The 13,824-nt window shown below is 46.1% G+C and overlaps 1 protein-coding gene across 1 annotated transcript; it reads left to right on the top strand.

Annotated features, from left to right (window-relative positions):
• Positions 1-1,461: 1,461 nt before the first annotated feature.
• Positions 1,462-6,763, top strand: LOC116903544 (uncharacterized protein FLJ45252 homolog). The gene is made up of 2 exons (XM_032906157.1): positions 1,462-1,789; positions 2,563-6,763. Exon 2 carries the CDS (start codon positions 2,781-2,783, stop codon positions 3,684-3,686), a length of 906 nt encoding a protein of 301 aa, XP_032762048.1. The 5' UTR covers positions 1,462-1,789; positions 2,563-2,780; the 3' UTR covers positions 3,687-6,763.
• The last annotated feature ends 7,061 nt before the right edge of the window (positions 6,764-13,824 follow it).

Genomic DNA, 13,824 nt, shown 5'->3' with positions numbered 1-13,824 from the left:
AGAGCGCATTCACCAAAAACGTGAACAACAGTAAAGCCATTAGCTGTCAATAGGATTTTCTATGCCTCTCCCCTGAACTCTTGTTTGCCGTGTTGCCACCACCAGAATTCTCTGGAGTTACAGACTTGCCAGGTTCTCGCTGTGTAGCCTGGGCTGGCCTGGAACTTGCTGTGTAGATCAGGCTAGTCTTGAACTCAGATATCCATCTGCCTTGACATTCCAAGTGCTGGGATTAAAGGAATGAATCACTACACACTCAGCTGATTTTGAACTTTTAAAGCTGTTGGTATTTTAAATATAAAATATCTTACTATTCACTTCAAAAGCCAAAGAAGATGGGTTTTCTCCTGGGTTCTTGACTCAGAACAGAGTAGTTTGCATGGGCTGGGTATGTTCTTCATGGGTGTATCCCATTGTGGATGAGGGAGTTTTCCTTACTGCCCCATAAGCCTCTGAATCTCATTGACAGCATCAGGCCCTGGGTTTCCAGGTTGACAACTGCCTTTCGCAATCTGTTCATAACTTGGTTTGAATGAATCTAATTTCAGTTCCCTCAAGTCACTGACTGCAGTAAAAACTGTCATTTGATGATCAGTCCATACAATACCGGGTCAGTCACTGGCTTGACCCAACCTTCTGTCTCTCTGTGCTAAAGGATACTTTGTTCTGCTGCATAGCCAGCTTAGAGGCACCAGCGTTCAGGTAGTTTTGGAAAGGAGAGGAAGTGCACCCTTTCTTGTCAACTGAGGCTGACGTGTAAGAGAGTGCTCCTAACCCCTCTTGGTGATTTTTATTTTGAAAGTTAGTAGTTCCACCTACCCCTGTCATTTTAGTTCCCTCACAATTTGTCACCTGGGTATCTCTGAGATAAATTCTGACTTCGGTTCTCTTGCCTGAAAACTTAGAATTGTGTCCATGTACACTGTGAGGCTACAGGAAGTCCTACCTCCGACTGGTTTCTGTGTCAGCACTTCTCCATACTGAGCAGAGTCACAGGGCAGGAAAAGATCATTCTCTTCAAAACCACATCTTTCAAATATTACTCAAAAAGCCACACTGTACCATATAGAATTCAACTTAAAATTTGAGTTTTGAAATAAAAATGGGGGGCTGGAGAGATGGCTCTGGAGAGAGTGGTTAAGAGCACTGACTGTTCTTCCAGAGGTCCTGAGTTCAATTCCCAGCAGCCACATGGTGGCTCACAACCATCTGTAATGAGATCTGATGACCTCTTCTGGTGTCTGAAGACAGCTACAGTGTGCTCACATATAATAAATAAATAAATCTTTTTTTTTTTAAAGAAACTAAAATGGGGGGGGGACCCTGAAACTTATTTATTGCCAACTGCTTAAAATGAAGCGCTGCTTTTACAAAGTTAAAGGATTTGAAAAAACCAATACTTTTATATAGTGTTTTTTTTTTATAAAATGTTCAGTGCTCCCCCCCCCACCCCCTGTGCTCTGTGTGCTTAGTTCAAGCAAGAATGTTAGCAGCCAGCAGAGTATAGGAGACATTTCTATCTGGCTAGGTATTGTTTGGGGATGGAGGAGGGTGGCGGGAGAGGGCCCAGATAGGGAGGGAATTAGCCAGTAGAGAAGATCCTAGTGGGTTGGGACAGTCTGGTGGTATTTCTCTTTTGAGCCCATAAAGAAATATATTTTGTCCTCACCCCCCACCCCAACCACCCTTTCTCTGGATTCTTCTTGCTTAGTTACATATGCCTTTTTCCTACCCTCCTGCTAACATGTGCCCAATGACATACTTCTAACCTGCTAATATTTCTTGGAAGGTAAGCTCTGTTGCATTCTGATAATTGTCTATTTGATTTTAAAAGTCAGTGCACCCAGAGGCACCTCTACCTACAGAAGCACTTGCGCTAGTATCTGGAGTTTGCTCATAGTTCTGCTTCAAGAATTCAATGGTGGGTTCATTAAAGAGAACATTGCTAACTGGGGACTCTGAAAACAAAAATCGTAGGGCAACTCCAGCCAAAGTCGGTATCATCTAGCACGACTCAGAAAGTACCCTCAGTGTTTGCATTGGGCATCACTTGCTCTGTGAGTACCGTTTGGAGTACGTCATCAAGTAAGCGTGCACTTACCGACAGCCGAACTCTGCTTGTCAGAGGGTCTGTCCCTCTGCATGTGGAGCCCATACCAGATGCCAAGTTAAGCTCCTCCCCAGGCAGTGGTTCTCCATAGCCCAAGTCTGTCTGGTGTGTGTGGAGAATGACTGGGCTGCTTTCATTTGCCTTTGAGCCAGGTAGAGCAGGTGTCCGTGCCTGGCCTGCAAGTAGGAGTGTTGCCTCGTTGCCCTGAGTGTCAGTGTGCCTAACTTGTTCACCTTTGCTGCCCATTGTGTCTATCACGATCCACAGTGTGAGGTGGTTGCTTGCTCTTCAGTCTGTGTGCATTTACCTTGCTTGACTTTTTTATTTTTCTGTTTTTCCATTGTCAACATCCATCCTTTGGTTCCACGATGTGTCTGCTCAGTTGAACATTAAATGTTCCCAAAAGCTCTGAACCAGCATCCAAATTAATTCTAAATTTTCTGCTTTTCTAGGTCTCCAGAGAGAGCCCAATCCTTGTCCTGTAATTACTGTAGAGCGCTTTAAAGAAGCCGTGGGCACCAAAGGCCTCCCCCTCTATCCAGATCCCTGCAGAGCTCCTGGCACAAAGACTTTGAACGCCTTAGAGTCTGATTCTCTGGCCCGAGAGGGTCCTTCCAGCAACAGCTCCTTCCACAGCAGCGAGGAGGAAGGGACTGACCTGGAGGCGGACATGTTGGACTGCAGTGGGTCTCGGCCTCTTCTGGAGTCTGAAGAGGAGGATGAGAGCTGCAGGCCTCTCCAGGAGAAGCTGGGAGAAGCCACCCTGTTCTCTCAATCTGCAGTGTCTGTTGAGCCAGAAGAAAGGGGGCAAAGCGGGAAAAAGAGCCAGTTCTTGCCAGGCAACCAGCAGGCCTCAGACGATCCCGGGGAGCCTGACGTCTTTGCCATAGCGCCTTTCAGGAGCTCGCTGGCTCCAGCAGCCGATGTGGACATTTTCTCCAAAGCCCCTTTTGTTTCCAAGGGCAGTGTAGCTCCTTCCCAGGCAGAGGAAGTGGATGTGTTCTCCAGAGCTCCTTTTACCAAGAAGAGGAGTGTGGAAGAGTTCCTGGCTGTGCAGGGTTCCTCACAGGATTTGCTGATGCAGGCCAACCTCAGTCAGCCCAGTGAAGGGCTCCTGCTTGCAGGCCGCGATAGAGCCATGTACACGCCTGCACAGGCACAGCATCCGGTGACTGGCTTTGCCCTGCAGGCTGGTCTCCCCTCCCACTCTGTCCAGGTAGCAGACCATTTTGACAGCAGCTCTCCCAGGGGATCTCCCATGAACTCTGGGGGCCATCCTAATGACAGAAACAGAGGACTGCAGCCCCAGAAAGAAGCCTTCTCAGGGCCAGCGGCTGGCAAGCCATTCCGCCCCCAGGCTTTATCCAAATATTCTCGACACTATAGCCCAGAAGATGAGCCAAGCCCAGAAGCCCAGCCCATTGCTGCCTACAAGATTGTTTCACAAAGCAATAAGCAGTTGCTAGCTGGCTCTGTGTCTGTCACATCCCTGTCCTCCAGGACTACAGAGCTGGCCACTGCTGATCCTTTTGCTTTAGCTCCCTTTCCTTCAAAAGCTAGCAAACAGAAACCCTAGGAGCAGAGACTAGCCTGAGGCTTGCCTCCACCCACCCCACCAGCACCGATCACATCACTCCTGGCTGGCCTTTCAGGGAGCATATCCCATCCACTGTGACCTTGCAGTCCCCTGCCTCAGAGCAGAGTCACTTCAAGGCAACCAGCCAAATTGCCGTAAGACCTGGCCGAAGCTCCTTAAGTTACACTCACAGCTTTTGTTTATATCCATTCCCAGACTTGTAGGCATTTGTGTCACCTTCTTAGAGGCCTTCCACTGCACTCAGAACTCTGATGGTTTTTCTGCCAGAAACCTGTTTAATCCAGGAATATTTTCCCCCCAGTTAACAGGGGCTACATTATACCATGACTTTGAATTCCTACAGCTCCTGTCGGAGTCACTTGCATTGAAGAATTAAGATTGATCCCTTCAGGACTCAACAATACTCTTGGAACAGAGAGCTTTCTAGAAAGAAGAGCAATACAAACCTCCTGCACATCTGGAGACGTGAATCTTCTGGCGACTCATCAGTCATTCCTATGGACCAGCAGTTCTCAGAGCACTCTGGGATCTGCCACTGAGTCTGTAGGAGCCAAGCTGGCCCTGTGCACAGGTGTCTGGGCGCATACTGTGGGTCAGATTCTCTGTCGCGTAAAGGAGCACACAGGTGGGAAGCACACCGCCTCCCACACACACAGTCCACTTTTTAGACTAGTGCGGACCCTTGTGTGCTCCTGCATATAGGAAACCTTTGTCCTTTGAGTGAAGCCACCATGCCTACCTCCATTATCAAATCACTCGTTTTCTTGCATTTACCTGTTGACCTGACTTGATCCTTGGCTTTTTTTAGATTTTTTTTTTTCTTCTCATGGTAGAAATGAAGCTGTCGGACAGTTTGGGGCAATCCTGCTGGAACTGAGGTGTCAGAGTAAATTTTTAAATTCCGTTTACCTGGTTTTGAAAAATCAATTTCCTGAAACTGGGCATGGTAGGTACCTCATAACTGTAATTCTAGCACTTGGGAAGTTGAGGCAGGAAGATTGCCACAAGTTAGAGACTAGCCTGGGCTTCGTACTGAATTCCAGGTCACCAAATCTCAATACCCTCATCTCCCAGCCAAAAACGGCATCGGTCCTTGTGTTTCTTGGCAGCAGGGGAAGAGAATCTTCAGAGGTCCAGCCCCTGGGAATTCTGCCTAGGTACCATTGTTAGGAAAGTCATTAATCAGGAGCCCAAACCTAAGTTTGCCTGTTTTTTCCTCCAGCCCTTCCCATCCATTTCTACTGCCTCTTCGTGGGTACAGGCCCGCCCTGGAAGTAAAGTGAGAATGGAAAGAGCTGGTCCGTCGTCCTTGCAAATCTCTTAAGTGGTCTGTTCCTTTCGGGCGTTAAAGTAGAGCAGACAGGTGCCTGGCTGGCTGTGCATTCAGAAGTGTGTTTTTGTGTCTGGACAGCTCTGACTCATGCCTGGTGTTTTTCATGCCCTTCATTCTTATTGCCTTAAAATAAGCCCTGACTCCATGGGGGCGTCCACTGAGGAAAGAGTCGGCACCAGACTCAGGTGCACTCTCACTGCTGCTCTCAGACACTTCCTCCACCTGCCTGGGGAAGTGTGGAGAGCTGTGTACCAATCTAAAATTAGTGGTGTAAAAATTGCTAGAAGCTAGGCATGGTAGCATACTACTGCAATCAGGTGGTACAGGAAGAAGGAATCCAAGGGCAGGCTAGACTACACGACACACTGTCCCAGAAAAGAAAAGAAGAATTACTGAAAGTCCATCCAGGACTAAAGCCTGAGTGCCAGGCTGTGCTTGCAGTCAATTAGTTGTGATAGCCTTTAAATTTGAAAGTCAGGGTTTGGGTGCAGAATTCAGCAGAAGAAGATAGGCTTAGCACACACAGTATCGTCAGCACACAAAAGCAATACAGTGGATTCTAGAAGTCCTGATGGTAACATAGGAATGGCTACTCTTTGTGATGCCAGGCACCTTTAACCCCAGAATTTGTGAGGCAAAGGGCAGGTGGATCTCAAGTTTGAGGCCAGCCTGTCCACATTAGTTCCAGGCCAGCCAGTGAGTGAAACCCTGACTTTAGGGAGGGAAAGGGGCTATTTTTCACTACTTTTTCTTCTTAGCATTCTCCACCTGTTAAATAACAGGCAGTGTGTTGGGTCCCGTAGCAGTGCTGTCTGGGGACTCTACCCCACCAGAAAGCTGCCTTTCACGTTGGTAAAGGCTAGATATTTTCTCTAGGAATTTGCTTTCTCGCAGATATTATTGTTTAATTTCCTGTATAATCGTGGATATAAAATTGTCTTTCTATTAAATAAGTGGTTTGACTAATGCACATGGAACTTTGCAGCCAAACCTCTCACACTTATTGTCAGATGAAGTCCTCCAAGGTACATGCAGAAAGGATGGGGATGTTCAGAGAGCCCTTACTTGATATCACAGCTCCTCCCAGGTTGCAGCACATACCTGTAGTCCAGCTGCTTAGGAGGCTGGGCAGAGGACAGCTTGAGCCCAGGATCTCATGGCCAGCCTAGGCAACACAGAAGGACCCGTCTCTTGATGAGAAACTTCAAATGCAAGGTCAACATCGCCTCGGTAACAGCGCTGCAAACTGTTCTTCCTTTGATTACTGGATTGCTCCATCTAATCAGTCATTTTAACTCACGAGGTCCAAATTAGAATAAAATCATGGATTCTTTATCTTATATAGTTTAATCATTCGTGAAGTGTGGGCGTAGGGCCTCTTTTTATTCTTGCTGGCGATCTACTGAGTGGAGAGTCTGTCTACCATCTTTGAATAGAGAATGAAGAAGACCACATGCAGACTCTTCTTTTCTTACATAGTGATTCGTCAAGGAAATCTGACACATGATAACCCAACAGATGAGTTCTGAAGGAGGTACTGGGAAGAATCTGTAATTTACAGATCTTGTGGGAGGCCATCCTGAGTGGAAATCCAGAGATGATGTTTTACAGGGAATTATAAATACCTAAAGACTGTGAATCAGTAGCAAGTTCCCAGTGGCCATACTGTAATAATAAGGAAGAGGAAACATCGTCAACAAAGTACGGCACTTTCCGTGTTTCAGTTTCTGCTGTGTGTTCGTCACTTTGTATATTTCATAGGAAACACCAGAGATTTTGGACTTTTGACTCAGTAGACAGAGATGAGCCAGAATGTTCTTAGGCATCGCCTCATGCCCATCATGTACTAATGAACTCCTTGCGCTGGGCTGGGAGCATAGCTCGAGATGGAGCCAGGCACAAGCGAGGCCCTAGGTTCAGCCCTATTAACTGACTAATGAACACTGCTAACACAGTTAACTTATGTGTGATGAAAAACGGTTCCCAATTTCTTAGGCTTAGAACAGCCTTTTAGCACCCAATTCATGATTAGAGTCAAAGCAAATGAAATGAAATAATGAAATGAACCTCTGTGGCATGGGAGGCAAAAGGTTTGTGAATTCAAATCAGTGCTAGCCCAGGCAGCTTAGCAAGATCTGGGTTTCTTTAACTCTGGTCTGGGGAAACAGTACAAGATGCTTCTGTCATGTGATGGTGAGTGGCCCACCAGTGAAAGTGAACAGAAGTTGGTGCTGAAAGCAGATTTCAGTTCATACAGACTGTTTTGTCCTGGCCCATTTGTGGAGTTGAAGACCTATGTACTGTCACATGCCCCAACGTGTGTGTGTGTGTGTGTGTGTGTGTGTGTGTGTGTGTGTGTGTGTGTGTGAGAGAGAGAGAGAGAGAGAGAGAGAGAGAGAGAGAGAGAGAGAGAGCGCTAACAGTCTTCTCACTAATGCATGGTATGTCTCAGTTTCATCTGGCAATTGAGTTCTTCTAAATGGTCAAGAAAATGCTGCCTTAGCAGCCTGTTGTGTATTTATGTGTTGGAATCTGTGCTTGTCAGTGTTTCCAGCTAGCCTTCACTGGCGTGGGAAGTATTAGAGTGATCTGATGGTAAGAAATTCCATATTTTTATTCTGTAAATGAGATTAATCAAAACATGTATCAGATTGTATGATATACATGCGTTGCTTCAAATAGGAAACTTAATATGGGAAACCAGGGACCAGGAGTGGCAGTGCCCTCACCAGCAGGAAGTGGGCAACTCCCAGTGGAGTCCTCTTGGAGCCCTCAGATGTAGAGATGTTGCCCTCTTTGGTGGCTTTGGCATTCAAACTTTAGAATATATCCGGTAAACTCCAAAATGGCTGCTAGTCACAGCATTTTCATCAGCATCAAAGTCACTTTGATGAAAGGTGTTTTCAGGAGTCTAGTGATAGGAGGCGGGAGCTCCTTGACACTTTCCACGGCCACCTGGTTCCCTGCCCTCCAGTGCTTGCCTAAAACAGTAGACCCTGGGCATTATAAGCAGAATCGTGTCATTTTGAGTTTTCAGTTTTTGAATCATAGCCTTTGTCAATATTTGTTTTAACCACCAGAACACTTGAAAACTTAGTAAAAACTTCATTAAAGAAAAGGTTTCAAAATGTTTAAAAAGTAGTGTCCAGTTGTAGGTGGTTTTTGCTCTGTCCCTGGAGATCTCCGTGTTCCCTCTCCCGTTCCTGCTCTCCCTTAATTGTTCCCTCTGCACTCTCCTGTTCTGACAGACCCGTCAGTGGGCGCTCAGCAGTCAGACTCATGGCTGTTCCTCTGCTACTACTGTAAAATGTCTGGTTAGGACTCAGGCCAACCTTGACAATCTAACGGTGAAGTGGAATAAAGGACAGAGGAACAGAGAAGGGTCGGCAGGACCCAGCCCTCCTCTGGAGATGGAGAGGAGCCCTTCCCCCATCCTACATGACTCTAGAATGAGTGCCTTAGAATAGCAAAAATAGCTAAGTGCTGAAGTGGGGCAAGAGGATCGATCTGCATTCAAGGCCTGCCTGGGCCATAACAAGACCTTGTCTCAACACGTGCACACGCACACAGGCTAAATATTAACTGCATGTGGCTCAGGCCAAAGTCTCTAAGTTGTAAGTTCATAGGTTTTGTCGGGTGTGTTTAAGCAGCCTCTGGCTTCAACAAGTGCACCATAGTTCTCACTTGATGGGAACAGTGAGCATGGCCTGTGCTGCCTTGTGCAGAACCGTGCATATCTGCATCAAAGGGCGTAGATTCCTTTTGTCAGGGAATTTCAGAATGGATTTTTAAACACCAATCAAGGACAGGTCAGGGTTGGCTGATATCGCATGCTTCGACTATGTGAGGACCTGGTCCAGTCTCCAGCACCTTCACCTTGAGACCTTCAGACATGGTGAGCCTGCTGTGTTCTGCAAGTCTACCAAAGATTCTTGTGAAGAGTTTCTCGGCATCTGTGTGCAGACCTGCATCCCTCCTGCTTCCTTCGTGGTGTTAACTCCAGCCCTTCCAGTGAATCATTTAAAGAGGGCTAAGAAGGGACCACAGGCAGCTGGCACAAGCAACTCGGTTCCCTTTGCCAAAACCTCCAAAGTTAGAAATGGAGTTGTTTGCGTCTGTGGTGAGGGAACTGACTAGCCATTGCTTCAGCCTCCTTCCCAAGTAAGCACCTTCTTGTGGGTGGCACTGGGAGGACAGTGGTGACCTGCACCACAGAGCCTGCAAGACGTCGTTTTGAATGGAACATTTGATAGTCATTTTTAGGGAACAGAAACCAAATAACAGAGGCCAAGGACCATTCGTATTTCAAGGAGGGAAGATGAGCGCCCTCTGCTGGCAGTATTTGGAGTTGATTGAGTGAGGAGCTCTAAGCAGCCTGGAAGGAGTGCTGAGGTCAGCAGGCCTCAGGAATCCTTAGCATGCAAACAATCTTGAGGGGAAACCAGAAGGTCATTCCTAGCAGTTACTGTAATACCTCTCATTGCAGGCTGTTGGATCTGTGTTCTCTCTGTGTGATTTAGCTTATGTATCTGATAGTTTTATGGATAGTCGTTTGGGCTGTAAACTCCTATACTCTATTAAAATGAACCTAATTAAGAGACTAACTTGTGTGTTTTTTCTTAAGTGGGATCTTCTGGGAAGTATAGGGTCCCTAGGCACCCACGTCACCAGCACAGAGCCTGGGACAGATTCTAATCCTCCAGAACAGAAGCCAGTGTTGACACTGAGCGGCCCACAAGAACCTAGGACATTTCGAACCCCCTGTCATGAGGGAGAACCTGCCTATCTAGTTCCAGATTTGAAGCAGACAGTCAGGGTGGTATTTGAACTTTCTTGAGCTTGACTTAGCAGGATTCCAGGAGAACTGGCAATGTGCTGTGTTCATAGAGATCGTATTGGCAGACTCGGAGCCTAGAGGAGTCCTGGTGTCATGTGCACGAGTGAAAGCAAAGTGGCCCACGTTTTCCCAGTTTACTTACCATCTAAATATAAACCTCCACCTGGTTCTGTGTTTTGTTTTTACTTTTGTATTTTTTGGAGACAGGGTTTCCCTATGTAAATGAAGCTGGCTCCAAACTCACAGAGATCTCTCGACTTTGCCTGAGACTAAAGCCATGTGTCATCCACCACACCTGGCTACTTCTGTGATTTAAACGTTCTTAAGTGTTACCTGGAATGTATGCCTTTGATCTCAGCCCTTGGGAAGGCAGAGACAGATCTCTGAGTTCCAGGCCAGCTTGATCTACAGAACGAGTCCCAGGACAGCCAAAGTCATACATAGAGAAATCTTGTTTGGAGGGGAAAAAAAAGACAAAACAAAACAAAAACAGCAAAGTTCTTAAGTGTTCTGTGTTTCAAGGTTGCAGCCCCAGACAAAACTACTTTCTTACCTGAGACTCTGCAGATGCTCTGGGTGAAAGATTCCTCCTGAACTTTCTATGAAGAACAGAACTCCCAGTGGGAAAAGCCAGTAAAAACCACACTACCAGATGGCTGAGATTTGTCTCTCTAGATTCTTGTCTTTCCTTATGTTTTTCCTTGAGTTCACCTTAGATTTGATTTGTGGAATCTGGGCTGCAGTTTGTGTGGGCATAAATATTGTGCTCTGGGTAAAGATTATCCTTGTATTTTTCACATGCTGATTTCTGTGCTCCCACTTTTGGTTGCAAAATTTTGCTCCCAATTATTCTCTGATTGGTCAGTAAAGAAGCTGATTACCCAATGACCGAGTAGGGGAGAATAGGGCTAGACTTCCTCCAAGCCAGGGGAGGAGGGAAGGGGAGAAAGAAAGGGGTGGGATTTGCCTTGGCAAGAGAGTCCTAGAGACACCATGTGAAACCACCTGGAGCTCAGAGAACCATATCATTATTGAAAGTATCACAGAGATTTTGGCTGGAAGGTAGCCAGATTAGCTTAGAGTATTAAAACAGAGTGATACACTCAGTTCTGCCTTAAAGCTTGTTAAATATATGTAATAGTCCAGTCGTAATTGTTTGGTAGCCAGCAGGGTTAAGAGGAAAACTGCAATGAATACTTAGTAAAAATGCCCACTAAAGGGTTGGGGATTTAGCTCAGTGGTAGGCGCTTGCCTAGGAAGCGCAAGGCCCTGGGTTGATCCCAGCTCAAAAAAAAAAAAAAAAAAAAAAAAAAAAAAAATGCCCACTAACAAGTTTGCAGGTAGCTTGTGGAAGGAGAGAATGTGGCTCCAGGAGGTACCTTCATTAAACTTAGCCCAGAGGCAGCCCACAGTCTTCAGTACAGAGCACCAGTCTCTAGTGACCCACATCAGAAGTCAGAGCTGGTGTAACCCACACTTCTACCAAATCTAAGTATCACACCCCATGTCTCATCTTGTTTGGAGACTGGCTTTTTTATCCTAAGGACATATTTCACTCAAGAGAAATGAGAAAACGTTATCTGAGGAAAACGTTCACAGTTTTCTTAAAAAGTAAGCAAAAATTAAGTAGATGCCATTAGCTTTTATTTGGATTTAGTGAATGTTAGTAGAAATAAGTTAGTACCAAAATAGCCAAAACTATACATAAGAAAATGATGGAAGAGTGAAAGCCTGACAAAATTTAAATACAAATATTGACTTGGGATATTTGAATTTATTAAGTATGGGGGGGTACATGCCAGGCATGGTAGCACATGCCTTAATACCAGCACTCAAGAGGCAGAGGCAGATGGATCTCTGAGTTTGAAGCCAGCCTGGTCTACAAATCGAGTTCCAGGATAGCTCAGGCCCCACAAAGAAACTTTCTCAAAAATCCAAAAAGTAAAAAAAAAAAGGTATCTGGTACAAAAGAACACAGTGGAAGTAGGCAATGTTAAAACAAGACGTTTTTTGAGACAGGATCTCACACTGTACCCCTACCTGGCCTTAAATACTCCGGCTATCTTCTTGTCTCAACCTACTTTGTTCTAGGATTAGGAATGTGTTCTGCCCCATCATTTATAAAATTTGCAGTGAATCAAAAGTTGACTGTTGTCTCTACAGAATATAGGAAATAATGTCTCAAAGAAAATGGTGGAAGCCAAACATTCTATGGGAAAGGGATTAAGACTTAAATTAGCTTAAAGGAGTTGCTTCATGGTTACCCACATGTTAGTGTCCTAATCCTTAGAACATGTTGTGGGGACTAGAGAGATGACTCGGCAGTTGAGCACTAACCGTTCTCGCAGAGGGCCTGGGCTCAGTGTACAGCGCCATCAGGGTGGCCCCCAAACATCCATAACTCCACCATCATGGCAGACTGTACTGGCTGGTCTTGTGTGTCAACTGGGCACAAGCTGGAGTTATCACAGAGAAAGGAGCTTCAGTTGTGGAAATGCCTCCATGGGATCCAGCTGTGAGGTGGATCAGGGGCCCCCTGGGCTTGGGTTCTATAAGAGAGCAAGCCGAGCAAGCCAGGGGAAGCAAGCCAGTAAGTAACATCCCTCCATGGCCTCTGCATCAACTCCTGCTTCCTGACCTGCTTGAGTTCCAGTCCTGCCTGCCTTTGGTGATGAACAGCCATGTGGAAGTGTAAGCTGAATAAACCCTTTCCTCCCCAGCTTGCTTCTTGGTCATGATGTTTGTGCAAGAATAGAAATCCTGACTAAGACAGGGACAGTGTCTCCTACCAGCCTCCAGCCTCCTTGGTCACTGCTTGCATTGGCACACTGGCACCCATGAAAAGAAAACACCTATATACATTATACAAAATAAAAAACCCTGGGGATGGGGAATGTTACTGCATGTGCTAAAGCACTTACCAGATAAGATGAGGATTCGCCCTTCCTCCCCGTGTGTGTGTGTGTGTGTGTGTGTGTGTGTGTGTGTGTACTTGTGTGTAGAGAACCCCTGGATGCTCTTCTACTGTAAGAAGGAACCAAACTGAAGCCATTTTAAATAAAACCTCCATTTTGAATAGGGGTCAAATAAAATTTAAGTTCCCAAGACCTCCCTGGGTAACTGACATTCTGCTTGGCAGAAACATGTACGTGGGTTACTGACTTCCTGGTTGTCAGTTATGTTAGGCAAGACACCCTTCCACAGTTGAATAACCCAACCAATGGAAACAGGATACGTGTACCACAAAGACATGTCCCTAAGGAAGTCCCCTATCCCCAATTCCTAATTGGTGAGATAACTTGGCACAGATGTTTGTGGTTTTGAAACTTTCAAACTGTGAACATTCTGCCTTGGGGTTGCAATTCAGCTCCTGAGTTCTGTGGCCCTGATTGGTCAATAGGGGCCTGAGTACCCAAACATTTTTGTCATTTGCTTAAATACTAAGATGAACGTTCAAAGACTCAGTCAGCTCCCTGGTCTGTGTGGTTGTTCCTGACTGGTCAGTCTTTCCTGCCTAATTCAAATAAAAATCTGCTTTGCTGGACTCTTCTGCCTGCTGGGCTTGCTTTTGATTTTCCGACCCCGACATTGCTTTGTTCATTGCGGCAAGGTCTGTCAATTAAATCAGAGCCAGCTGATCCAGCCGGGCAGCTTGCTTGGTGGATCTCTGTCTCCAGAGACTGCTGGCTGCCTCACCCCATGGCATTTACATGGCCTTTGGGGATCTGAGCTCTCATTTGCAGGGAGCGCGGAGGATGGGATGGAGGGAGCGGACAAAGAGCGCACAGGCATGCAGCTCTTGGTCTGGCTTTTACTTGTGTGTTCTCGGGTGTCATGTGCACACATGTGCTTGCGTTTGGAGGGTATCGGTCGGTGTAGGGTGTTGTCTTAATCAGGGTTCTCTAGAGTCACAGAACTTATGGAATCCTGTGTATATTAAAGGAAAT

This window comes from Rattus rattus, chromosome 6 (assembly GCF_011064425.1).
Source record: "Rattus rattus isolate New Zealand chromosome 6, Rrattus_CSIRO_v1, whole genome shotgun sequence".
Lineage (NCBI taxonomy): Eukaryota > Metazoa > Chordata > Mammalia > Rodentia > Muridae > Rattus > Rattus rattus.
Note: the sequence above shows the minus strand (reverse complement) of the source record. Positions and strands in the feature narration are given on the sequence as shown.

Excerpts from the sequence above, each read along its gene's own strand:
- LOC116903544 (XM_032906157.1), top strand. The coding sequence starts at position 2,781 with ATGTTGGACTGCAGTGGGTCTCGGCCTCTTCTGGAGTCTGAAGAGGAG.